Source organism: Elephas maximus, chromosome 8 (genome assembly GCF_024166365.1).
Source record: "Elephas maximus indicus isolate mEleMax1 chromosome 8, mEleMax1 primary haplotype, whole genome shotgun sequence".
NCBI classification, from domain to species: Eukaryota; Metazoa; Chordata; class Mammalia; order Proboscidea; family Elephantidae; genus Elephas; species Elephas maximus.
The window spans coordinates 116,209,129-116,235,635 of NC_064826.1; the positions used below are offsets into that span (position 1 = coordinate 116,209,129).

General features: G+C 39.0%; 1 protein-coding gene across 1 annotated transcript in view; it reads left to right on the top strand.

The window, feature by feature from the left end:
- SUN3 (Sad1 and UNC84 domain containing 3) overlaps positions 1 to 26,507 on the top strand; it is a 56,269-nt gene that overhangs the window by 18,649 nt on the left and 11,113 nt on the right. The window contains exons 4-8 of the mRNA XM_049893560.1: positions 6,746 to 6,786; positions 8,592 to 8,754; positions 9,951 to 10,035; positions 19,531 to 19,646; positions 24,055 to 24,222. Of these exons, the coding sequence (XP_049749517.1) occupies positions 6,746 to 6,786; positions 8,592 to 8,754; positions 9,951 to 10,035; positions 19,531 to 19,646; positions 24,055 to 24,222 (573 nt within the window). The remainder of the gene's footprint in view (positions 1 to 6,745; positions 6,787 to 8,591; positions 8,755 to 9,950; positions 10,036 to 19,530; positions 19,647 to 24,054; positions 24,223 to 26,507) is intronic.

Below are 26,507 nucleotides of genomic sequence, written 5' to 3' on the forward strand. Positions count from 1 at the left end.
CTTTGGTTTTGGCAAGTTTGATGATAATATGTCTTGGTGATTTTCTTTTTGGATCAATCTTACATGGGGTTCGATGAACATCTTGGATAGATATCCTTTCGTCTTTCATGATGGCAGGGAAGTTTTCTGCCAACAGATCTTCAACGATTCTCTTTGTGTTTTGTGTTATCCCTCCCTTTTCTGGGACTCCAATCACACTCAAGTTATTCTTCTTAATAGAGTCCCACATGATTCTTAGGGTTTCTTCATTTTTTTAAATTCTTTTATCTGATTTTTTTTTCAGCTATATCGGTGTCAATTCCCTGGTCCTCCAGATCTCCCACTCTGCATTCTAATTGTTTGAGTCTGCTCCTCTGACTTCCTATTGCGCTGTCTAATTCTGTAATTTTATTGTTAATCTTTTGGATTTCTGCATGCTGTCTCTCTATGGATTCTTGCAACTTATTAATTTTTCCAGTATGTTCTTGAATAATCTTTTTGAGTTCTTCAACTGCTTTATTAGTGTGTTCCTTGGCTTTTTCTGTAGATTGCCTTATTTCATTTCTGAGGTCATCCCTGATGTCTTGAAGCATTCTGTAAATCAGTTTTTTGTATTCTGTATCTGGCAAGTCTAGGATTGTATCTTCATTTGGGAAAGATTTTGATTCTTTAGTTTGGGGAGTTGTAGAAGCAATCATGGTCTGCTTCTTTATGTGGTTTGATATCAACTGCTGTCTCCGAGCCATCTATAAGATGTTGTAGTGGTTTATTCTATATTTGCTCACTGAGTCTTATCTTGTTTTGTTTTCTTTCAGTATATGTAGATGGGCTACTAGATTGCGCTGTCTAGATTGTTGTAGCCCTTGACTCACTTATGTCCTATTACCAGCTGGTTTGGGCTGTTACCAGATATATAAGCCTGAGTCCATTCACTGTTCTTGAGTAGAATCTGATATTGGGTCATCAAGTGTGTGGTGCAAACTGTCACCTATCCACCTAGAGAAGTAGTGGTGATAGTTGTGTGCACCAGATTCTAGTAGCAGCAGGGGTTCACACTCCAGGGGTGGCAGTATGCTGACAGGCTTCCCCCAAGTGCCAGTGAGGTCGGTGTGTCTCTATTCCTAAAGCACCTTGGTGGGTGGGCTCTGCAGCTGTACCTTAGGTCCCCAGTGCAAGTACCTCTACAGATTGGTAGATGTCACCCTCCTTAGACCCCTAAGGCAGGAGTGTAGGTGGTCTGGGAGGAGCTTCAGCCCTCATTTCCCTGTTGTGGGTCAGTGAGGGCTCTGTTGAATGTGTAGAGATATCAGACCTGGGAAACTTGTCTTTCCAGTAATCCGCTAAAACAATTACAGGCAGATCCCTATCAGAAATGCCTTTGCATTATTATAGCCACCTTGTTCCCTGTAGGGATGAAAGCCCAAGACTGTGGATCACATATGCTTGGCTGGAGCTGGTTCTGTGTTTTTAGTCCAATTAGGGAAGGTTTTTGGTCCCTGGGTTTTTTTGTAGCTGCTTCTCTCAGGCCAGGAGAATGGGTTAGGAAAAGAACAAAAAAAAAGAAGAAGAAAAAAAAAAAAAGAAAGAAAACCCGCAGTGCAGTTCACTCTCTGGCTCAGGAAATTCCAATGTTAATGAAGGTGCCTGGGAATGGGAGGGGAGGGTTCAGATAAATAGGAGAGAGTAGCACCCGGAAATATAGATAAAGTTACTTATCTTGCTTGGGATGACTGTTTTATCTGAGATTCCTGAGGGGCGTGTCTACTGTGTGTGCTGGCTGGGTAGAGATTGCCCCTGAGGTTCAGGCCCGTGTCCCGTGCTTGCGCTGTCTCAGAAGCCACGCTTAGTTCCTCTGCTCCCAGTCCAAAGCCCAGTTCCAAGGTTCCCCAGCTGGGACGCCACACTCCTGGCTCCCAAACCAGTCGCTGCCACCTGGTGACTTCTCCTCCTGTCAGTCGTGTCGCTGCGCTGCCTGTGTGCACTGGCTGGGCTTCCCCCAAGGTCAGTTCAGGGGGCTAGAGCTGCGTCCCGTGTTTGCACCATCACGGGATGCCGTGTTCAGCTCCCCTGCGCCCAGTCCAAAGCCCAGCGCCAAGGTTTCCTGACTAGGACGCTGGCTTCAGGCTCCGAAAACAGTCGCTGTTTCCCAGTGGTTGTTCGTTCTCAGTCTCCGTCACTCAGGTCAACTCTTTAGAGCTGTGTTTGATGGTCAGGGTTCGTAGACTGTCATGTATGTGATCAATTCACTTGTTTTTCCGGGTCTTTGTTGCAAGAGGGATCCGAGGTAGCGTCTACCTAGTCAGCCATCTTGGCCCCCTTCCCTCCATAAGGTTTTCAATGGCTGATTTTTCAGAAGTAGATCACCAGGCCTTTATTCTGGGGCACCTCTGTGAGGGTTTGAACTGCCAAACTTTTAGTTGGTAGTTGAGTGCTTAACCATTTGTGGCTCCCTTTTACAGATTAGAAAGCTGAGCAACTAAAGAAAGCAGCCTATGGCAGAACAGCTGTAAATTCTGAAGCTGAAATTCAAACCCAGACTTAATTGAGCCTGGCCTGCATCTGTTCACTGGCTGTGCAGTGACAAGATTTTATTGTCGTAGATAGCCTAAGGATTGTATAATCACTGTCAGAACGAGGAGCTTAAAATCAGTTACTTTAAATTAATTGCTCCGACAATTATTTTATATCTTTAAAAACCTTATATTAAGCAGTAAGCTTAGTTATTTAACCAGGGGTACAGGCTTTTTTTTTACAGGCTACAACATTATATCTAGAATTCACCTGGGAATTTATATGGTGTAAAATCAGACGTTTTACGGGAGTTTGGTTGAGAAAAAAAATTAATGGCCACGTGCGATATTGTTAACACTTGCATTGACTTTGTCTCAGCTAAAATTATCGAAGCCATGTTCTTAAATATAAATCTTTGAGTCTCATTCACTGTTATCTAAAAAATAAAAACAAAAACCTGTGGCTCTTCCCATTGTTGTTGCTGTCGATTTGGCTGTGATTCATAGAGACCTTAGGTATGATAGAATGCACCGTTGCCCAGTCTGCTGCCATCTTCATGATTTTTGGTATGTTTGAGCTCTTCTCATAGGTATGCTTTTATGTGCTTACTTTTAGAGACTCCTTAATTCCTTGGGAGGTTGTCAATTCTAACTGCTCAACTGACTGCAAATGGAAACACTTCCTCTATTCATAGAAGTCTTAAGGACTGGGTAGTAGGCGCTTTATCAAGAGCTTTAATCCAAGAAATAATATTCCTGGAGACTGTTGCAATCTATTAAATTCCCTGGATATTCCAACATTGCATGAATCTCTACCTGTTTAGGCGTTTTCCCTGAGGCCATCAGCCTACACGGGGGTATGAGGCCATCAGCATACATGAAGGCTGTGAGGCCATCAGCCCACGTGAGGGGTGTGAGGCCATCAGCCTACATGAAGGGTGTGAGGCCATCAGCCCACATGAGGAGTGTGAGGCCACCAGCCTACCTGAGTGATGCTCTATGAAGGTGCCTAGCAAACCAAATGCTGTTCTTACATGAGGAAGACTATGGAAGGAACCAAGAGCTTACACAAAATGGCCTTTTGGACATCTTTGATTTTTTCTTATCACTGTGGTTGCTGTGAATTTTGGCCATCCTCATTCTCTCCTCCCCTACAGTTGGGTTGTTGTGATGCTCAGGAAAAACACTTATATTCCACTGTTAACAACTCACAGGAATTTAAGGCATGTATTTGTTCCAGCCTGATCCTTCATGTGTTATCTTACTTTTCCAGTCCTTATTTTCTCTTCACTTGAATTGCCTTTTTTTTTGTCCTATGCATTTTTATACTCTGTATGCTCCAATAGTGGAAACCACCTGAAATCCTTTTGGGAATGAGGCAAAATAAAAAAGCTTTTAAAACCCTAGAAAATACATCTTCTTTTTCAAGGAGCTCTCAAATTCATTTATTAGCAAATGAATTAAGAGGTATTTTCTCCATGTTCTTTTAAGGCTAAACCCGGAACAAGAAACAGAAATTGAATGCACTGCCCCTACTGACAAGGAATTTACTCCAACAGAAACTGAAAAACTAAAAATAGGAATCTCCATTTCCCAAAAATAAGCTCCCAAAGCCAAGTCCCCATCAAAAGAAAAACCTTGAGTGGAGTTTATAAGAAATGAAATTGCTTAGCAGAAAAGAAAATGCAAGGTAAATTTTTCTACGTGCCAAGCTGTGCTCCATTTTGCCGCCATTATCGCATGTCACGTGACAGCATTTATAAAAGGTCCCTCTGTGTGTTGCACTATTTTTGGCAGAGCAAACTGACAGTCAGACTCTTTGGAACAGAAAAGCAGATTAATCAGTGAAGAAAGACAGGCATTATTTCCCAGGTAACATATTAGTGATCACTGTCATGGGTTGGATGGTGGCTCCTAAAAAGTTATGCCCATGTTCTAACTCCCAGAATCTGAATGTAACCTTTTTGGGGAAAAGGGTCTTTGCAGATATAATTAATGTAAAGCTCTTGAGCTCAGAAAATCCTTGATCATCAGGGTGGACCTCACAAGTGTCTGTCCTTGTAAAAAGACAAAAGAGGACGGAAGACACAGAGGGAAGACAGCCATGTGAAAATGGGGACAGAGATTGGAGTGATGCAGCCACAAGCCAAGGAATACCTGGAACCACCCAGAAGCTGGAAGAGGCAATGAAGGACTCTTCTCTAGAGCCTTCAGAGGGAGCAAAGCCCTGCTGACACCTTGGTTCTGGACTTCTGGCCTCCAGATCTGTGAGAGAATGGATTTCTGTTGTTGTAAGCCCCCTAGTTTATGGTAATTTGTTATAGCAGCCCCAGGAAATAAATATTGGTCACTTTGATGTCTGTGTTTTGCTTTCTCTGTTGGGTGGCTAGAGTGTGAGCTTTGTAGCAAAATGAAAATGGTCTGCAATTATCTGAGCGTCTTCTTCCGATTCTGGCTGGGGAATACGAGGATAGGACAGAATTCCAGAAAGTCCTACTGGAATCCTTCTAGATGTTAAAGTAATAATTTAAGCCCAAGTGAATGTGTTGCTAGAAACCCTGGTGGGATAGTGGTGAAGAGCTATAGCTGCTAACCAAAAGGTCGGCAGTTCGAATCCACCAGGTGCTCCTTGGAAACCCTGTGGGGCAGTTCTACTCTGTCCTATAGGGTCGTTATGGGTTGGAATTGGCTCAACGGCAGTTGGTTTGGTTTTTGGTGAATGTGTTACTCTACTCTGATCAGTGCCTTGAAATGTAGTCAGAGGTAACACATGCTTAACCTATCACCACCCTCAGTAAAACGTGTTAGGAAGGTGAGCTGCAGACAGGTAAAGCAAGGACATCAAAGGCCAGTTCCTCAGTGTGTGCTGCTGACCACTGCCTTTCTACTGGAATGCACTTCCAAGGTAATCACCTCTATGCTTACTTACACTCTTCCCTGTCTGACCAGCCTGTTCACTCGATTGTTGGTTCCTGCACCCTTAAATGCTGGTGTCCCCCAGGGTTCTGTCATCTGCTCCCATTTTTTCTGGCTCTACACATTAGGTAATACTATTGACCTTCTCCAAGTGGGTGCCACAAGTGTGTATGCATGCATTTGTGCATGTGGGTATGTATATACCTGTGTGCACGCAGGGCTTGTGTATGTGTGCCTACATGCATGTGTGCATGTATGACTGCAGGCTTGTGTGTGTGTGTGTGTGCACTTGTGTCAGCATGCATGTGTCACATGTATGGCTACACACAGGTATGTGTGTGTGCTTATATGCATGTGTGTGTTGGGTCCAAAATGTGCACACGTAACCGTGTTCATTTGCGGAAGAGCATGGCACAGACACAGCAGGACAAGCTGAGGAGGCACAGGTACAGGCCAGGCCAGACCTCTGCCCGGGCTTGTCTCAGTGGTCGCTTGGAGGCAAGGCCTCTTCAGGCAGAGGACGCAGGGCACCTAGCACTGCAGTGCCAGAAACCAGAGTGCTGCCTCCAGTTTTTCATCCAGTGCCTTTACAGTATTTACGTCCTCACTGGTCACCCCCATACTGCGGCCTGCGGTCACACACTCAGGGTGTCTATCATGGAAACTTCATCTTCCCCCGGTTTTGGCTCAGGCACCGCCATTCAAACATGCTGTAGTCCATGCAAGCATCTCGTAGGCTTTGGGTAAATATCAGTGAGTCTACTGATTGTTATTGCTAGTCTAAGCCCAAATTAATCACATCACTTATTTCGGAATGGAGTGCGTCCTCATTGTTTATAAAACATGCCTAAAGGGCCCAGTTGGCCCGCCAAGTCGAAGTCCGGCTCCTCAGGCCTGCGCAGTGTCCTTCCATGTGGACAGCACAGCTGCTGCCTGGCCCCCAGGGCCGCCCTGTGTTTCTCAAGCTTCATCCTTCCTTCCTCCTGGCCAGGAAATCCCCCTCTCTCATTACGGAGTCCTAGGATGGTGTTTAGCTTAGCACTTCACAGTCTTGAGGAACAGGAAACAGAACTCCAGTATAATATTATTCGTTATTAAACATCTCCTCCAAGTACAATAATTATTTACAGTGAAGGCCAGAAAAGATGCTGGTGCCTTACTTATAAGATGACATGTGTCCCAGCCCTCATGCGGTGTACATCAAACTTTGGAGTGTAATTTCTTTCCCCTTCCGAATTTTTTTTTTCCGAATAAGAAAAATAACTCCACTTGAACAGGCAGGATCCAGAATGATTTACTTATTTTTTTAATTTAATTAATTAAAAAAAAATTTTTTTCAGGCCAGACTTCGTATGCCCAAAGAGCAACTGGAACTTTTAAAGTAAGTGAGATTTCCTGATATGTGGGGGTTTCTGGTGTGGTTTTGAATACTGAAATGTCTTTACAGTTTCATAAAACTAAAGATTATTTCTCTGTAATATTACACTTTTCCTCTTCATGCCAGCCAAGAGCATTTTTTCTGGCTTTTTCTCTTGTCCACCATAAAAAGGTAGATCTTTATTAAACGAATGTATATGCAAAAGTGAGGGAGGGGAGTTTTTCTTGACTTCTTTCCTTCTGATAAATTCAAATGACAATAAACAAGATATTTTAATATTAAATATGGCATATACAGATTAACCTGCCTCTGATCCTGTAGTTCTTTAAGGTCTGTCCTTCCTCCCTCCTTCTTCCCCTTCCGCCTTTTTTTCCCAGCTGCATATATGCATAGAGGATGCTAGGCAGGATGTCAACAAACATTAACGTGGCCATTTCTGGGAGTGAAATTTTGGGTGACTTTTCCTTCTTAGACTTTTCTGAATATCTTTTTTCTTTTTCTTTTTTTCCATATAGTAAGCATGCATGTTCAAAACAAAACAACAGCATTTCTATTACTTTAGGAAATTATTTACCCTTTAACGTAACATTTCTCCTTCCGTGGATCATTCCTTAAAAAATATATGCTCGTATGTGCTTTCAATATTATTTATAACAATGAAAATGGCAAACAACCTAGATGATAAAAATTAGCCATTGGTTAAATATATTACAGTATGTCCATGTAGTGGAGTATCATAAAGCCATTAAATTAATACTAAAATATATTTAATGATTTGTAAAGTACAGTGAGTCACAAAGTTATTAGCACAATCTTTAGTCTGTTATTAGATTTTTGCATAGAATAAAAATGAAAATTTAGCAGTATTTATTTCTTCTATACTTTTGCTTTTTCCAAGTATCGAACATGTATTTTTTCAAAAGTTTGGAAAACTTACTATATAGGTAGTATCTACTTTTTTAAGCATAAACAAATACCAATTGGCTTGACATTTTCTATTATCTCTACCATTAACTTCCAGACTTTAAAAGTTGCAGAAACCCTTCTTTGAAAGTAAAATCTTACAAAAGTATTTTTTAAAACAGGTAAAAAGTAGTTACCCACCGGTTAGGTTCCCCAGAGGCACATCCACAAACCTAGGGCACAATTTGAACACCACCACTCTGCACCACAGTTGAAATGCAAGGTGTTTCCCAGTTTTAAGAAGCTTAAGATTTCATCTTGCCTGTGTAGGCGCGTGCGCGCGCGCGCACACACACACACACACACACAGAGTCACCAAGCCTCAGGTCAGCAAGGCCTGAGTTCCCCTGAGGGAAGTACGGAGTTGATTCAGACCTGCACTCCCAGGGCAGAGTGCAGTGCCAAGCACTGGGACACCCCCAAGAAAGCTTTCTGTGAATGTCATATGCCCATGTGTCATATTTAGTGAGATAGTGATGAGTTAGAGAAATGGACCTCCCTGATCTCCACTCACTCCGGAATTTATTTCTTCAGCAATATAAAACACCTCTTCTCTTTGCTGAGTAGTTCCTGGGTGGTGCAAACAGCCAATGTGCTCAGCTGCTAGCCCAATGTTTGGAAGTTCAAGTCCACTTAGAGGGGCTTCTACTTCTGAAACATCAGCCATTGAAAACTCTATAGAGCTCATTTCTATTCTGACACACATGGGGTCACCATGAGTGGGGGGCAACTTGATGGCAAATGGTTTTTGTCTTTGCTGATGTACTGAAGCCCCATACCAGCCGATTGCTTGGGAACAAAGTTTACTCTTTTCCTCCTTCCTCATTGGGTTTCCCTATTTACAGGAGGGAAAGCCAAACTTTGGAAAACAATTTCCGTGAAATCCTATTTTTAATAGAACAAATAGATGTTCTAAAGGCATTACTTAGAGAAATGAAGGACGGAATGTACAATCATAGCTGGAATGAGGACCCTGTTGAGGAACAGGACAAGGGCATTCTTGATGAGGTAAGAAGGTATTGGGGGGTGTGGGTGGGCAGTTTTAGTATTTCCCTCTAGAGTCACTTCACAATTACTTTTTTTGAGTGGATTAATTGTTCTAGTGCTGCGATTTGCCTTGTGTCCTCTTCTGGAAAATTCTTCTCTACTATCAGCTTGCTTTCACTAAAGCTGGCCCCCGGAAGCCCACTTTTTCATACCTGCTTTATCACAGAGGAGACTTTGTATTGTGATATGACTTACTTCCCACCACAATAAATAACTGATTCTATTTTATCTTTCAAGGGAAAAAATGTCATTCAAAAATGACATTCTCTGACTGCCTAGACACAAATATTTAAATAGGAAACAATTTTTATTCCTCAAAGTATACCCATTTAGTTCAATCAGATTTAGGCAAAATTATGATAAAAACGATGAACTTACTTTTGCTTCCCTTCTATCTTAACTATCGCTATCTTCTTTCCCTTCCTTAAAGTCTACTTTTTGAAATGCATAGAAATCTGACAGGCCCCACTTTGGCAGGTCACTGTGACAAAGTGCTATGCCTTATTCGAGCTCATACTGTAGGTCCTTCAAGATAATCACCTTTTCTTTTTCAATCAGACTGTCCTTAAGAACCCAACATTAATCCAAATGGATGAATAATTTCTAATAACAGCAGTATAGGAGCCATGTAGGCACAGAAAGGCAGAGATTTGGGGGCTGAGAAGTGACAGCATGGGGTGAAAAGTAATAAACTTCTTGTTTCATAAGTTTGTTACATAAGCAATTGGCTACTTTATGTAAGCTGCCTTGATTCCTAAATAAGTATAGACCATTCAAGACTTTGTTACTAAGCGTAGGACACTAACAAAAGAGGGGGCACAGGAGATCAGATAGCACGGCCTCCTTCAATGTATAAGCACTGTGGTGCAGTGCTTAGGGCTTTGGAAAGGGCCTTAGGTCCAGTCTTGCTGTATGACCTTGGAGTAGTCACTGGACACAGCTTTAAATACTTCGTCTGTCTGAGATGGACCTCGCCTGCAGAGCTGTGAAGTTTATATTACGTATCTGTGTAAGGCACTTTGCACAGTGCCTAGCCCAGAGTGGGTGCTTGATAAATGTTTGCTGTTATTAATATTTAGATTAGGAAATTTAGGTCTAAAATAATAAAGTAAATAATTGAAACTCAGTTATCAGAGACTGTTTTTAAATTTTTACAGGAAATGTCAAACTTGGTAAGTTATGTACTTAAAAAGTTGAGAGAAGACCAAGTCCAGATGGCTGATTATGCTCTTAAGTCCGCTGGTGAGTATGGAAAAAGAAAAAAGAAAAACATAAAAAAAAAGTCTGCTGTAAAATTACCTCTATTCTCTATAGGTGTTTATTAGGAAAACATTTCTCTATCTGGTAACTTGAAAGGAGAAAAACTTAGTAAATCTAGATAGTAAAAAAGAGAATAGAAATGTAGTTGATTGCTTTCTGAGTTCAAATCACAGAGGGAGGAATTACTGTGCAAGTTCATTAGTATAAACTTAAAAGGATGACAAAGCTGAGATAGCACAGTGAAGTTGGAGAAGACAGAGCGTGTTTTAAGCATAGTAACCATTACAGCATTTTTTATTATTACATATACTAAAATGACTTATAACAACCAATCTAATGCATTGTTAGTGATTAAATGATATGCCTTAAAGGCTATAAATAAAGCCAAGTTCTCAATATCCTTCAGTTAAAATGAATTCTTAAAGGCTTTTACTATGTATTATTAACCCTAATCTCTACAACACCCTGCCTGTTATAGTCTATTAATAATACGTGTGCAATGAGCAATGTGGAAGGACAGAAGGAAGAGAAAGGGAAGGAGAATGAAAATATAAAGCACACAAAATAACACCAATTTTAATCAAATGATAAATTCAGATTCATACTGGAGAAATAAATTTGTATCTTTCCTAAATTACAGCGTTTGGATCAGAGTGCTCTGCTTAAATGTGTGTGTGTGTTTAGAGAGAGAGACACCAGAATAACAGAGCTTGCCTGAACCTGAATTCCCTGAAGCAGGTGAAGCATATGCACTGAGATAAGACAGAGGGGTGGAGGAGGGGAAGGTAATCCATAGAATTTTTTTTTTTAATCTTGACATTCTCATATACTTTTTTTTATGCCTTCTTCTTTTCCACTGAAATTATTTACAACCTCCATTTGCAAACGTCATGATGACTAATGTAGAGCGATGGGCATCCCATGTAGAACAAGAAAAAGCAAAAAATGTTATGTTTCTCAATACATTTCAGCATGGAAACGCAATTCCAGCTTCTGATTTGGTCAAGATGTAGAAAGCCCAATTCAATTTCTCTCTTCTGCTGATTACAACTAAAAAATTTGGACAAAATATAAACTGCAATTACCTGAGCATTTTGGAAAGTATACAAAAGTAGGTAGATTGTGGAGAAGAGTCAAAAATTGGGAATTTACTGAATTGACTCAATAACAAAAGGACAATGACAGAAAAAAGAATCAGTGAAACTGATGCTAGATCAATAGAAATTGTCCAATCTGAACAACAGGGGGGAAAAGAGACTGGAGGAAAAAGAAATGAGCAGAGCCTCAAGAACCTGTGGAACAGTACCAAAAGGTTCAACATTCTCATCCTTGCAGTCTCAGAAGGAGAAAGAGATCAATGCATACAAATAGTTTTAAGAAATAATGGCTAAAAATCACCCCAAATTTGTTGAGAAACATAAGTTTATAGATTCAGAAAACTCAGCAAATCCAAAACAAGATAAACTCAAAGAAAAATACAACCATACAAATCACATTTAAATTGCTTAAAATAAAAAATGAAAAAAAACTTGAAAGCAGCTAGAGAGAAAAGAAGCACACACACACATTGTATATAGGAGGACAATTATACAAATGACTTCAGGTTTCTTAACAGAATCTTTAGCAAATTCTTATCAGAAATATACATTCTTAAAATGCTCAGAGAAAAGAAATGTCGATGTAGAATTCTAGATTCAGCAAAAATATCTTTCAGGAATGAAAGTGAAGTAAAGATATTTTAGATGAAGGAAAACTAAGAATTCTTTGATAATAAATCTGCTAGAAGGAGTTGTTCAATCTTAAGGGAACTGATAGCAGAAAGAAACTTGAAATTGTAGGAATGAATAAAGAGCAACATATAAATGAGTAAATATAAGAGGATTTTCAAGTTCTTTAAAATACATATGACTGTTAAAAGGAATAATTATAACACTGCCTGGTATGATATTAATTCATGTAAATGTAATACTCATGGCAACTATATAGAAAAAGTCAGTAAAAAAGTCAGTAGGTGAGGTTAAATGGACCTTTATAGTTGTAAAGACCCTAATTTTTACATGGAATGGTAAAATATTAGCTATCGGTAGACCACAAAAAGTAAGGTACATATATTGTAGTCAGTAGGTATAAAATGCCATCAAGTCAGTTCTGACTCATAGCAACCCTATGTAAAACAGAAGGAAACACTGCCCAGTCCTGCACAATCCTCACAATCATTGCTATGTTTGAGCCCATTGTTGCAGCCACTGTGTCAATCCATCTCATTGAGGGTCTTCTTCTTTTTCATTAACCATCTGTGTTACAAAGCATAATGTCCTTCTCCAGGGACTAGTTCCTCCTGATAACATGTCCAAAGTATGTGAGATGAAGTCTTGCCATCCTCAATTCCGAGACAGACTTGTTTTTTCTTCTAGCAGTCCATGGTATCTTCAATATTCTTCGTCAACACCGTAATTAAAAGGTATCAAGGTTTCTTTGGTCTTCCTTATTCATTATCCACCTTTCGAATGCATAGAAGGCAACTGAAAATATTACGGTTAAGCACATCTTACTCCTCAAAGTGGTATCTTTGATTTTCAACACTTTAAAGAGGTCTTTTGCAGCACATTTGCCCAACGCAATACATCCTTTGATCTCTTGACTACTGCTTCCATGGGCTTTAATCTTGGATCCAAATAAAATGAAATACTTGACAACTTCAGTAGTTTCTCTGTGTATCGTGATCTTGCTTATTGGTTCAGTTGTGAGAATTTTTATTCTCTTTATGTTAAGGGGAAATCCATAATGAAGGCTGAAGTCTTAGATCTTCAGTAAGTGCTTTTAAGTCCTCTTTACTTTAAGCAAGCAAGGTTGTGTCATCTGCATATCGCAGGTTGTTAATGAGTCTTCCTCTAATCCTGATGCCAAATTATTCTTCATATAGTCCACCTTCTCAGATTATTTGCTCAGCATAGAGATTGAATAAGTATGGGGAAAGGATACACACACCTTTTTTGATTTTAAACCACGCAGTATCCCCTTCTTCTGTTCAAATTACTGCCTCTTGGTCTATGTACAGGCTCCACATGAGCACGATAAAGTGTTCCGGAATTCCTAGTCTTCACAATGTTATCCATAATTTATATGATCCACAGAGCTGAATGCCTTTATGTAGTCAATAAAGCACAGGTAAACATCTTTCTGGTATTCTCTGCTTTCAGCCAAGATCCATCTGACATCAGCTATGATACACCTTGTCTTATATTGTCTTCTGAATTCAGCTTGAATTTCTGGCAGTTATGTTTCGATTTACTGCTACAACAGTTTTTGAATTATCTTCAGCAAAATTTGACTTGTATGTGATATTAATGATAAAAAAAAATACTGTTCAATAATTCCACATTCCATTGGATTGCCCTTCTTTGGAATGGGCACAAACATGGATCTCTTCCAGTTAGTTGGCCAGGTAGCTGTCTTCCAAATTTCTTGGCATAGACAAGTGAGCCCCTCTATCACTACATCCGTTTATTGAAACATCTCAATTAGTATTCTGTCAATTCTTAGAGCTTTGTTTTTCACCAAAGCCTTCTGTGCAACTTGGACTGCTTCCTTTAATACCATCAGTTTTTGATCACATTCTCCCTCCCGAAGTGGTTGAACATTAATCAATTCCTTTTGGTACAGTGACTGTGTGTATTTCTTCCATCTTCTCTTGATGCTTCTTATGTCAGCCAATATTTTGCCCATGGAATCCTTCCAAATTGCAACTCGAGGCTTAAATTTTTTCTTCAGTTCATTCATCTTGAAAAATTCTGAGCATGTTATTCACTTTTGGTTTTCTAACTCCAGTTTTTTGCACATTTCATTATAATGCTTTACTTTGTCTTCTCGAGCTGCCCTTTGAAATCTTCTGTTCAGCTCTTTTACTTCCTCATTTCTTCTATTAGCTTTAGCTACTCTACATTCAACAGCAAATTTCAGACTCTCTTCTAACATCCATTTTGGTCTTTCCTTTCATTCCCTTATTTTTAATGACCTTGTGCTTTCTTCATGCATGATGTCCTTGGTGTCATCCACAACTCCTCAGGTCTTCCATCATTAGTGTTCAATGTATCAAATTTAGTCTTGAGGTAGTCTCCAAATTCAGGTGGGATATACTCAAGGTCATACTTGGTTTCTCATGGACTTCTTTTAATTTTCCTCAGGTTCAACTTCAACTTGCATAGGAGCAATTGATGTTCTGTTCCACAGTTGTTCCCTGGTCTTGTTCTGACTGACGATATTGAGCTTTTCCATCATCTTTTTCCACAGAAGTAGTCGATTTGATACATGTGTTTTTCATCTGGTCAGATCTGCTTATTTGCAAATAATTGCTATTTACTTGTTGAAAAATGTATTTGCAATGGATAAGTTGTTGACCTTGCAAAATTCTGTCATGCAATCTCCGGCGTCGTTTCTATCACCAAGGCCACATTTTCCAACAACAGATCCTTCTTTTTTTCCCAATGTTTGCATTCCAATCCCCAATAATTATCAATGTATCTTGACTGCATGTTTGATCAATTTCAGACTGCAGAAGTTGGTAAAAATCTTCAATTCTTTCATCTCTGGCATCAGTGATTGATATGTAAATTTGAATAATAATGGGATTAACTGGTCTTCCTTATAGGCATGATATTATCCTCTCCCGGACAGTGCTGTACTTCAGGATAGATCTTGAAATGCTCTTTTTGACAATGAATGTGATGCCATTCCTGTTCAATTTGTCTTTCCCTGCATATGATTGTCTGATTCAAAATGGCCAATACCAGTCCATTTCAGCTCACTAATGCCTAGGATATCAATCTTCATGCATTTCTTTTTTGACAACTTCCAATTTTCCTAGATTCATACATTCCACGTTCTAATCATTAATGAATGTTTGCAGCTTTTTTTCTCATTTTGAGTCGTGTCAGGTCAGCAAATGAAGGTCCCAAAAGCTTGACTCCATCCACATCATTAAGGTCAACTCTACTTTGAGGACTGCCTTCCAACCTGAGGGGCTCATCTTAGGCATTTTATCAGACAATATTCCACTGCTATTCATAAGTCTTCACTGGTCAATTTTTTCATAACTAGACCTCCAGGTCCTTCTTCCTAGTCTGTCTTAATCTGGAAGCTCCACTGAAACCTATCCACCACAGGTGACCCTGCTGGTATTTGAAATAATGGTGGCATAGCTTCCAACATCACAGCAACGTGCAAACCACCACAGTACAACAAAGTGACAGACATGACGGGTAGTCACTAGAACAAACATTGAAAAAAAAAAAAGAGAGACAGAGAGAGAGAACCAAAACTCAACACTTAAAGAGAAGTAAAAAAATATTTAACTAATGTAAAAGAAGGCAGGAAAAGAGTAACAGATGAAGAAAAACAGAAGGGACAAAGAGAAAATAAATAATAAAATGGTAGACAAATTCAACCCAGTCAATAATCATACTAAAGGTGAATGGTCTAGACACACAAAGTAAGAGTATTGTCAGATTGGATAAAAAGAAAATAAATGCTGTCTACAAGACACCCACTTTAATTGTAATTACTTAAATAGGTTAAAAGTATAAGAACGGAAAAGTTGAGTGACTAAGCATCAGGCAGAATAGACATCAAAACATGGAATATTAATTATCAAGGCTGAAGAAGAACATTGCATAATGATAAAAAGAGCAACTCACCAAGAAAACATAATAATCCTAAAGTTATTGCACTTACAAAAGCTTCAAAATAGATAGGCAAATACGAAGGAACTAAAAGGAAAAATATACAAATTCACAATTTTTGTTGGAGACTTCAACACTCCTCTGTTATTAATAGAAAATGAAGGAAAAAAAATAGCCAGAGTACAGATAATCTAAACAATGCTGTCAAACCACTAATTGACATTTACAGAACACTCCACCAAACAACATCAGAATATACCTTCTTTGCTAGTGCACATGGAACTTTCACAAAGATTACATTCTGGGATATAAAACTAATCTTTATAAATTTAAAATAATCAAGTCAAACTATTTCTCTGATCATAATTGGAATAACCACCACTCATATGTGGTAGCTGGCTTGTTGCTGTGATGCTTGAAGCTATGCCACCAGTATTTCAAATACCAGCAGAGTCATCCATAGTGGACAGGTTTCAGAGAAACTTCCAGACTAGGAAGAAGGACCTGACAATCTACTTCTAAAAAAAGAAACTGGCCAGTAAAATCCTTATGAATAGCAGTGGAACATTGTCTGATACAGTGCAAATAAATGAGTTCCTCAGATTGGAAGGCACTCAAAATATGACCGAGGAAGAGCCCAAGCCCATTGTTGTTGAGTCAGTTCCAACTTATAGCAACCCTATAGGACAGAGTAGAACTGCCCTATAGGGTTTCCAAGGATTTGGACTGCTGACCTCTTTGGTTAGCAGCCAAGCTCTTAACCACTGCAGCACCAGGGCACCCCTCAATGTAGAGTCAACCCTAATAACATGAATGGAATAAAGCTTTTGGGACCTTCATTTGCTGATGTGGCATAACTCAAAATGAGAACAAACAGCTACAAACATCCATTAACAATCAGAATGTGGAATGTATGACGTATGAATCTAGGAATACTGGAAGTCTTCAAAATGAAATGGAACTCATGAAGATCGATATCCTAGGCATTAGCGAGCTGAAATGGACTAGTATTGGCCATCTTAAATCAGACAATAATTTGGTCTACTATGCCAGGAATGACAAATTAAAGAGGAGCAGTTTCATATTCATTGTCAAAAGAGCATTTCAAGATACAACTCTCTGTCAGTGATAGGATAATATCCATAGGCCTACAAGGAAGATCAGTCAATCCCATTATTGTTCAAATTTACACACCAACTACTAATGCCAAAGATGAAGAAATTGAAGATTTTTACCAACTTCTGCAGTCTGGAATTGATCAAATATGCAATCAAGATGCGTTGATAATTACTGGGGATCGGAATCTGAAAGTTGGAAAGAAAGATCTTTAGTTGGAAAATATGGCCTTGGTGATAGAAATGACACTGAGATTACATGGCAGAATTTTGCAAGACCAACAACCTATTCATTAGAAATACCTTTTTTCAACAACATAAACAAGCCTCCAGTTGCAATATTGAAGGACTCTATGGGCAAAATATTGAACGAATGAGGAAGCATCAAAAGAAGGTGGAAAGAACATACAGTGTACCAAAAAGAATTGGTCAAGGTTCAACCATTTCAGGAGGTAGCATATGACCATGAACCAGTGGTATTGAAGGAAGAAGTCCAAGCTACACTGAAGGCATTGGTGAAAAACAATGTTCGAGTGATTGGCGGAATACCAATTGACATGTTTTAACAAATGGATGCAACACCAGAAGCACTCACTCATCTATGTCAAGACATTTGGAAGACAGTTACTTGGCCAATTGACTGGAAGAGATCCATTGTGCCCGTTCAAAAGAAAGGTGATCCCACAGGATGAGGAAATTATTGAACAATATTGTTAATATTACGTACAAATAAAATTTTGCTGAAGATAATTCAAAAATGGTTGCTGCAGTACATCAACAGGGAATTGCTAGAAGTTCAAGCCAGACTCAGAAGAGGATGTGGAACAAAGGGTATCATTGCTGATGTTAGATGGATCCTGCCTGAAAGCACAGAATACCAGAAATATGTTTACCTGTGTTTATTGACTGTGCAGAGGTATTCAGCTGTGTGGATCATAACAAATTATGGATAACATTGCAAAGAATGGGAATTCCAGAATACTTAATTGTGCTCATGAGGAACTTGTACATAGGCCAAGAGGCAGTCGCTTGAAAAGAACAGGGGTATACTGCGTGGTTTAAAATCAGGAAAAGTGTGAGTTTGGGCTGTATCCTTTCACCATATTTATTCAATCTGTATGCTGGGTAAATAATCCAAAAACCTGAAATATACGACGAAGAACCTGGCATCAATATTGGAGGAAGACTTTTTAACAACCTGCAATATGCAGATGACATGACCTTACTTGCTTAAAGTGAAGAGGACTTGAAGCACTTACTGATGAAGATCTAAGACTATACCCTTCATACCTAAACATAAAGAAAACAAAAATCCTCACAACTGGACCAATAAGCAACATCAAGATAAACGGAGAAAATATTGAAGTTGTCAGAGATTTCATTTTACTTGGATCCACAATCCTTGCCCGTAGAAATAAACCTACTATCATTGAGTCAATTCCAACTCAGAGTGACCTTATAGGACAGGGCAGAACTGTCATATAGGGTTTCCAAGGCTATAAATCTTTAAGGAAGCAGAAAAAAAAAAAAAAAAGGAAGCAGACTGCCACATTATTCTCCCACTGAGCATCTAGTAGGTTCGAGCCACTGACATTTTGGTTAACCACTTTATCCACTGAACCACCAGGGCTCCCTTCCCATGGAAGCAGCAGTCAAGAAATCAAACAACATATTGCATTGGAAAATCTGCTGCAAAAAAACCTTTTATTAAAGTGTTGAAAAGCAAAGATGTCACTCTGTGGATTAAAGCGCACCTTACCCAAGCCATATTTTCAGTGACATCATATGCATGCGAAAGCTGGACAATGAACAAGGAAGATAGAAGAAGAGTTGCTGCATTTGAATCATGATGTTGGTGAAGAATACTGAACATACCATGGACTGCCAGAAGAACAAAGTCTGCTCCTTAGAAATTAGGATGGCGAGACTTCGTCTTACATACTTTGTACATATTATCAGAAGGGACCAATCCCTGGAGGAGGACATCATGCTTGGTAAAGTAGAGGGCCATTGAATAAAGAAGAGTACCCTCAAAGAGTTGGATTGACACAGTGGCTGCAACAATGGGCTCAAACATAGCAATGATCATGAGGATGGTGCAGGATCAGGCAGTGTTTCATTCTGTTGTACATAGGAATTCACTTAATGGCAAATAATAACACTAACAACACTGTGTGACACAAATTGTTCTTGACTACTACCAAAAGGTTGGCAGTTCAAATCCACCCAGAAGCTCCAGGAAAGAAAGAATGAGATTACAACCACTGAATACCCTACGGAAAGCAGTATTACTCTGAAACAGGTGGGGTAGCCATGAGTCAGGATTTATTCGAAGGCAGTAAGTTTGGCTTGATTATGTACGTTTTTAGGTAAAAAAAAAAAAAAAAAATCCATATAATATTGCTGTCTATAAATCAGTTGTTCCAGAATCTGATTTTTTATAATACTAGTTTCAGAAATGTTGTGAAATAGGCAGAGCAGACGTTACCTCCTTAAGGTGATAACATTTCTGTGATAATGAAAACTGAAGGTCAGACTTTTCTCATCAGTTCCTTAACAGGAATCTCAACTCATTTGTAATTTACCCAACAGTAGTTTTCCAAGAACATTGTTAAAATCCAAATGGTATATTTTGAATTGAGTGTACATTTTTTTTTATTTTAAAGCTTATTTTCTAATTTTAGGAGCCTCCATCATTGAAGCTGGAACTTCGGAAAGTTACAAAAATGATAAGGCAAAACTGTACTGGCATGGGATAGGATTCTTAAATTATGAAATGCCTCCAGATATTATCCTTCAGGTAAAAGCTAAGTTAAGAATAACTCATTTGTATTTTAGGATTTTATTCTTATTATTTATCGTGAAATTATTGATGTTTAAAATGGAGGCAATTTAAGATTCTCCAAACTTGTTTTAGGATCTAAATGATCTTGTTATGTTTTTATAGTCATTAAACTGCACGAATTATTTTTCATTTTACAGTTATTTATTTATTATGAACAAGAAACTAGATTATTTTTCAAATACAACAGATAAATTTCACATTCTTTTCTTTAAACTGATTTGTGGACTCCCTTGAAATCTTTGGTGATTTAACAAACATTTACTGAATTTTCATGCCCCCTATGGAAACCCTGGTGGCGTAGTTGTTAAGATTTCAGCTGCCAACCAAAAGGTCGGCAGTTTAAATCCACCAGGTGCTCCTTGGAAACCCCGTGGGACAGTTCTACTCTGTCCTGTAGGGTCGTTATGAGTTGGAATCGACTCAATGGCAACAGGTTGTTGTTTTTATTTGACGTGTCAGTACTGTACTAAGTGTTTTTTAGGCCAAGAAACTGCTTGTTAAGTCTGATTATAATGGAAAATTTCCAGATAAGATTACCATCCAACCTCTCAGTTCAATTCTAAGGGCAGTAAACGCTAACAGATAGTAGAACACTTCTGAACTGTGATCCTAAGCTTGAGGTTAGTTTCAAATTTAAGAAGTACCTTCAAGGGCAAACCCATGAGTCTCATTCCAGTCTATAATCTAGACCTAGAAAATGGTAGACATAATTAAAAAATATATATATTGTGAAACAATATATATAACATAAAACTTTCCACTCTAACCATTTTTAAGTGTACAATTCAGTGACATTAATTACCCTCACAGTATGGTAAACCACCATCCACTTTCAAAGCTTTTCTATCACCTAAAAAAGAAAATCAGTGCCCTTCAAACAATAACTGATCATTCCTCCCTCCCCCCAGCTCCTGGTAACCACAGATACACTTTTGTCTCCATGTGTTTGCGTATTCTTGCTACTTCACATAAGTGAGATTATACTGTATTTGTTCCCCCTTGTCTGACGTATTTCATTCCGCACAATACTGTCAAGGGCCATCCATGTCACAGCACATATTAAACTTCAGTCCTACCTATGGCTGAACAACATTCCCTCACAAGTATAGCAATCACTGTACTTACGTACTGGGAAGGATTTAACAGTCTGCCATTTTGGTATTTGTTTTATATGTGTCTTATACTTTTTTTGTACCCTCTTTCCTCCCATACTGCCTTCTTTTGTGTTTAGTGAATTGTTTGTACTGGACTATTTTGATTATCATTTCTTTATGTGAAAATTTTCAAGATGCTTTCATCATGATTACCATGGGGATTACTTAATATCCTAAATGTAACAATAAAGTTTAAATTGATACCGACTTAAAACCTACAATAACATATAAAAATTTTTTTCCTATATGGCTATGTCTCTCCTTTTATGTTGTTGTTGTCATCAAAAATTACATCTTTATACGTTGTGTGCCCAATAACATAAATTTATAATATTTTTATGCTTTAGTTTTTTAGTTTGAGGTTTTTTTGGGGGGGAAGTTATGAGTTATAAACCAAAAATATAGTAAATTTGTGTCTATATTTATCCATGAAATTGCCTTTACTGCAGGTCTTTGTGTCTTTATACAGCTTCAAGTCACTATCTAGTGTACTTTCATTTCAACCTGAAGGACTCCCTTTAGTATTTCTTGTAGCAACATTTCCTATAGGGCAGGTCTTTTGGTAACAAGCTCCTTTAGCTTTTGTTTATCTGAGTATGTCTTATTTTTGCCCTCATTTTTAAGGACGGTTTTGCCAGATACAGAATTCTTGGGTTTTTGTTTTTTTTTTTTTTCTTTCAGTGCTTTAAATATGTCATCCCACTGACTTCTGGCCTCCATGAGTTCTGAGGAGAAATCAGGGCTTAATCTCATTGAATGTCCCTTATATATGCTGATTTGCTTCACTCTTGCTGCTTTCAAAATTCTCTCATTATCTTTGGTTTTTGACAGTTTGAGTATAATATGTGTTAGTGTGGCTGTCTTTGGGTTTATCCTACTTGGAGTTTGCTGAGGTTCTTGGATATGTGGTTTCGTGACTTCAAATTTGGGAAGTTTTCAGGCATTATTTCTTCAAATATTCTTTCTACCCTTTTCTCTGTCTTCTCCTTCTGGGACTCCCATAATTCATATGTTGGTCCACTTGGTGGTATCTTACAGGCCCCCTAGGCTCATTTTTCTTTATGTTTCTTAAACTGGGTCTTTTCAATTGTTCTGCGCTCAAATTTTCTGATTCTTCTGCTCACTCAAATCTATTGTTGAGCACCTCTAGTAAATTTTCATTTCAGTTTTTGTACTTTTCAGCTCCAAAATTTCTATTTAGATTCTTTTTATAATTTCTATCTCTTTATAAATATTCCCATCTTGCTTGTGCATTGCTTTCCTGATATCCTTTAGTTTTTTGTCCATATTTTCCTTTAGCTCTTTGACAGTATTTAAGACAGTTGTTTTAAAATCTTTATCTAGTAAGTCCAGTGTCTTAGCTTTTTAGGCAATGATTTCTATTGCTTTATTTTGTTTTTTTGAATGGACCATTCTTTCCTATTTCTCTGTATGCTTTATGATTTTTTGTTGAAAAATAGTACATCTGATTAATGTAGCGTGGCAATTCTGGAGATCAAATTCTCTCCCTTCCTCAGGGTTTTCGGGCTCTGTTCTCTTTTTTTTCCATCCTTCCTTTTTTTTTTTTTTTATTGTTGAACTCTGTAATAGCCCATTGGTTTAGTGACTTTTCCCAACTATTTTTGCAAAGACTGAATTACACAGTTTGTGTGTTCACTGAAGTCTCTCTTCTGTTAGCTTGTACTCAGGTATTGCTTGACAGAAATTTCCTTGAATGTCAGGAGTTGAAAACAAAGTATAAAAAATGATAAGTAAAGAAAAACAAGAAAACAAAGCCATAAGCAACAAAAAACAATCACCTCTTGGATTCTTTGCAGGTTGGCTCTGTGCTGGGTTACTCTTTCAATACCTAGATAGTCTTACACTGGGTTTAGGGGTCAGCCTGAAGTGAAAAATTAGGATTTTTTTTATGTGTTTTCTAGGCATGCATCTTGCCAGGACATCTGTGTGGCTTTCTAAATTCCCCAGTATATGCTGATACTTCTGAATACTCCAACTTCTCAAAGAACCTCTCTTCTGGCTCCTTGACCTTAGCCCTAAGCTTTGTATTGTGTGTCTCAGTTCCCCTCTTGGGCCCCAATCTGTTCATCCATCCCCTCCTTCCCCCTGCACTACCTCCAAGATGGATAAACAGAGATGCATGCTTTGCTTCAGTCTTTACATAGTCAGCCTACCGCTTCAAACAGACAAACAATAGTTTGTGCATAAGGTATGATTTGTTCCCTTCAGATTCTAGGATCAGGGTCCCAAACTGGAAACGTAGGCTGCTATTTCAAGCCAGCTGCTAGGCCAGATCAGGGGAGGGGTATGATCTAGTAACAAAAAGCTACAAAGTATTCCTACCATTAGTTGACATTGCCTTTTTCTTGACTGAGCATTTGCTTGGTTGCCATAGACCTCTGACTTTTTACCAGAGTTCTGAGAGTTTCTACTTGTTTTTAATATTACTTTGAGGATGGAAGCATGTAGTTTATTACTCCACCATCTTATGATGTTTAGTAGTAATAGACATCATTTTTCTTCTTTATCACCAGCCCCAGCATCACCATCATATCACCATTATATTTATTACCACTGCCCGCACTACTGCCATTACCACTACCACATTTACCACTGCCACTTCCACCACCACTATCACTGCAATCATCACGACCACCACCATTATAACCATCACCATTGCCTCCACCACCGCCATTACTCCAATGATAACTGCCACCACTATCACCACCACCATCATCATCACTATACCCTCTAGCTGCCCTCTAGCAGCTTACACTCTAACTAGAATAATGAAAGAAAACATGCTTATGTAATTAAGGGCTCTATTTGATATAAGGAAACCCTGGTGGCATAGTGGTTAAGTGCTATGGCTGCTAACCAAAAGGTCAGCAGTTTGAATCTGCCAAGCACTCCTTGGAAACTCTATGGGGCAGTTCTACTCTGTGCTATATGGTCGCTATGAGTCGGAATTGACTCGACAGCAGTAGGTTTGATATAAGCATAAAGTGCTCTGGAAAAACAAAAGAGAGGGCCCTTTAGCTAAGCCTAGGGGTGTCATTGAAGTTTTCCAGTTTGGTATGTATCCTGCACAATGCCTTCATATTACTAGGCACAAGATAAACTTGCAGTAAATAGTGATCCTTTGGTTAATGTTTTGGGAGTGGATTGACAAAAACAGGCAACAGATTAACTTTGTGTTTTCTTTCCAGCCAGATGTCCACCCTGGGAAGTGCTGGGCTTTTTCAGGCTCCCAGGGGCATACCCTCATTAAGCTTGCCAAGAAGATTGTACCAACTGCTGTTACCATGGAGCATATCTCAGAGAAGATCTCTCCCTCAGGAAACATCTCCAGTGCACCCAGAGAATTTTCTGTCTATGTGAGAAGTTCTCTAAATCTGTTATTAACAGTAGGTTATGACAGAAGGTGGTTGGCTAGGAGTTAGGAGCTGGGGGTCTCATCTTGACTGTCCATGTAAACTACTGTATCATTTGAGAAACTCACTTAATTTCTTGGACCTGTTTTCTCATTTGTAAAGTGAGAAGTTTGGGCCAGATGATTTCTTTTGACTTTTATCAAAGTTATATACATGTACAATTTAAAATATCAAGTATTTTTATACATCTTATAATGAAACACTGAGGTCCTCTGTAGCACTTCTCCCCACCCCCAGTTCTCATTCCATACAAATGTTTTCTTACAATTTTAGCTATTTACTTTGGGTACTTGTCTCTATATTTGGAGCACTGGGGGTGCAGTGGTTAAGAGCTTGGCTGCTAACCAAAAAGTTAGCAGTTTGAATCCACCAGCCACTTCTTGGAAACCCTATGGGGCAGTTCTACTCTGTCCTATAGGTCGCTATGAGTTGGAATTGGCTGGATGGCAACAGGTTTGGTTTGGTTTTGATCTCTATATTTGCTCTTAGTACAATTTCTTAATTTTCCAGTTTTGGTTATCATCTACTGACCTCTTTCTATGCAAAATGAGGATATTTCTCTTACTGTACTCCCCCATCACCCCAATATGTTTGTATTTTACTTTTTAACAACTTAATAGAGATATAAATCACATACTACACAATTTACCCTTTTAAAGTGTGAAATTCGGTAGCTTTTAGTACATTCACAGAGTTGTGCATCCATGCACGATCAATTTTAGAACATTTCCGTCACCCCAGAAGAAACTCTGGCTCTCTTATCCATCACCTTCTACCTCTCTCATCTCCTTCCCCCAGCCCTTACCAAAAAAAAAAAAAACCTAACCAGTTGCTATCTAGTCAACTTCAATTATGATGACCCCACGTGTTGTAGAGAAAGACTGTGCTCCATAGGGTTTCCAGGGCCTTTGGAAGCACATCAGTAGGCCTTTCTTCTGAGTCACCTTTGAGGGAGTTCAAACTACCAATCTTTTTGATTAATAATTTGTGCCACCCAAGGACTCCTGGATAACCATTAATGTAATTTCTCTATAGATTTTCCTTTTTCTAGATATTTCATATAAATGGAATCATATAACATTACTTAGCATAATGTTTTCAAGGTTCATCCATGTTGTAGCATGTATCAGTACTTCATTTATTTTGATTGCTGAATAATATTCTATTGTATGTATACACCACATTGTATTTATCCATTCATCAGTTAATGAATATTTGGTTTGTTTCCTTTTTGTTTTTATTTATCTTTGGCTATTACGAATAATGACGCTATGGTGCAATGGATTACTTAATATGGCCCTTCTACCAATAGTCTTGAATGACTGGGTGGGACTATGCAAATAAGGTATATGGAATCCTAATGAGGAGATTGGTCAGTTTTACCATTCCACTAGGCTTAAAGAGAGACACTGAGTGAAACAGAGTCGTAGATGTAACATGGAAGACAGAGAGGGAGAGCTGTAACACAGGAGATGGCAAGAAGCAGCAGCAGAGAAATGACGGCAGCAGAACCAGGAGACTGCAAGAGACCATAGAAGGCTATAGGAGACTGGCAAGAGATGGTGCAGTGGGTTTTCCAGCCCATGGAGTGAGAAAGTTGAGCACCTTTGCGCAGGAGGCTTGCTGGCAGAGTAGGGTGCATCTGGGCACTTGGTGGATCTAGATTTGCCAAACTATGGAGCTAGAGCTGAGCACCTTCAGGCCAGGCTTATTGTTGGAGTGAGGTGCCTTGGGGCACTTATCAGCAGAGCTAAAAGAGCTTTGTAACACTTACTTGAGCAGGGCAGAGTCAGGCCAAGGGGCTGAGGGGCCAACGGCCAGGGAGAGACTTGCCTGTGGGCAAAGCTGAGAAAAGGCTGCCCTGATCAAAGAACTGTATCCTGAGCATTCCTGAACCTGCATTATAACGTGTTACTTCCCTAAAAAAATCCATAATTGTGATTATTGTCTGCGAGTTCTGTGTGGCCATTGCACTGAATTAGCAAATTTAGCAGAGAAGTGGAGTGTGCCATGGAAGGGACAAATGGTGTCAGAATCGGTAAAAAGCTGGTGAGAGGAGGTATGCCTAACCTCCACCTCATAGGAATCAGCCTCAGGCTGGTGATCTTGATTCTTCTTCCCCCTTGTGAAGTTACAGGAGGTCAGATGCCTCTGTCATGCCATTTTTACAGTTCGTGTCAGAAGTGGGATCATTGCAATGGCTCCTGACTCATGGAAGCACAGGACTT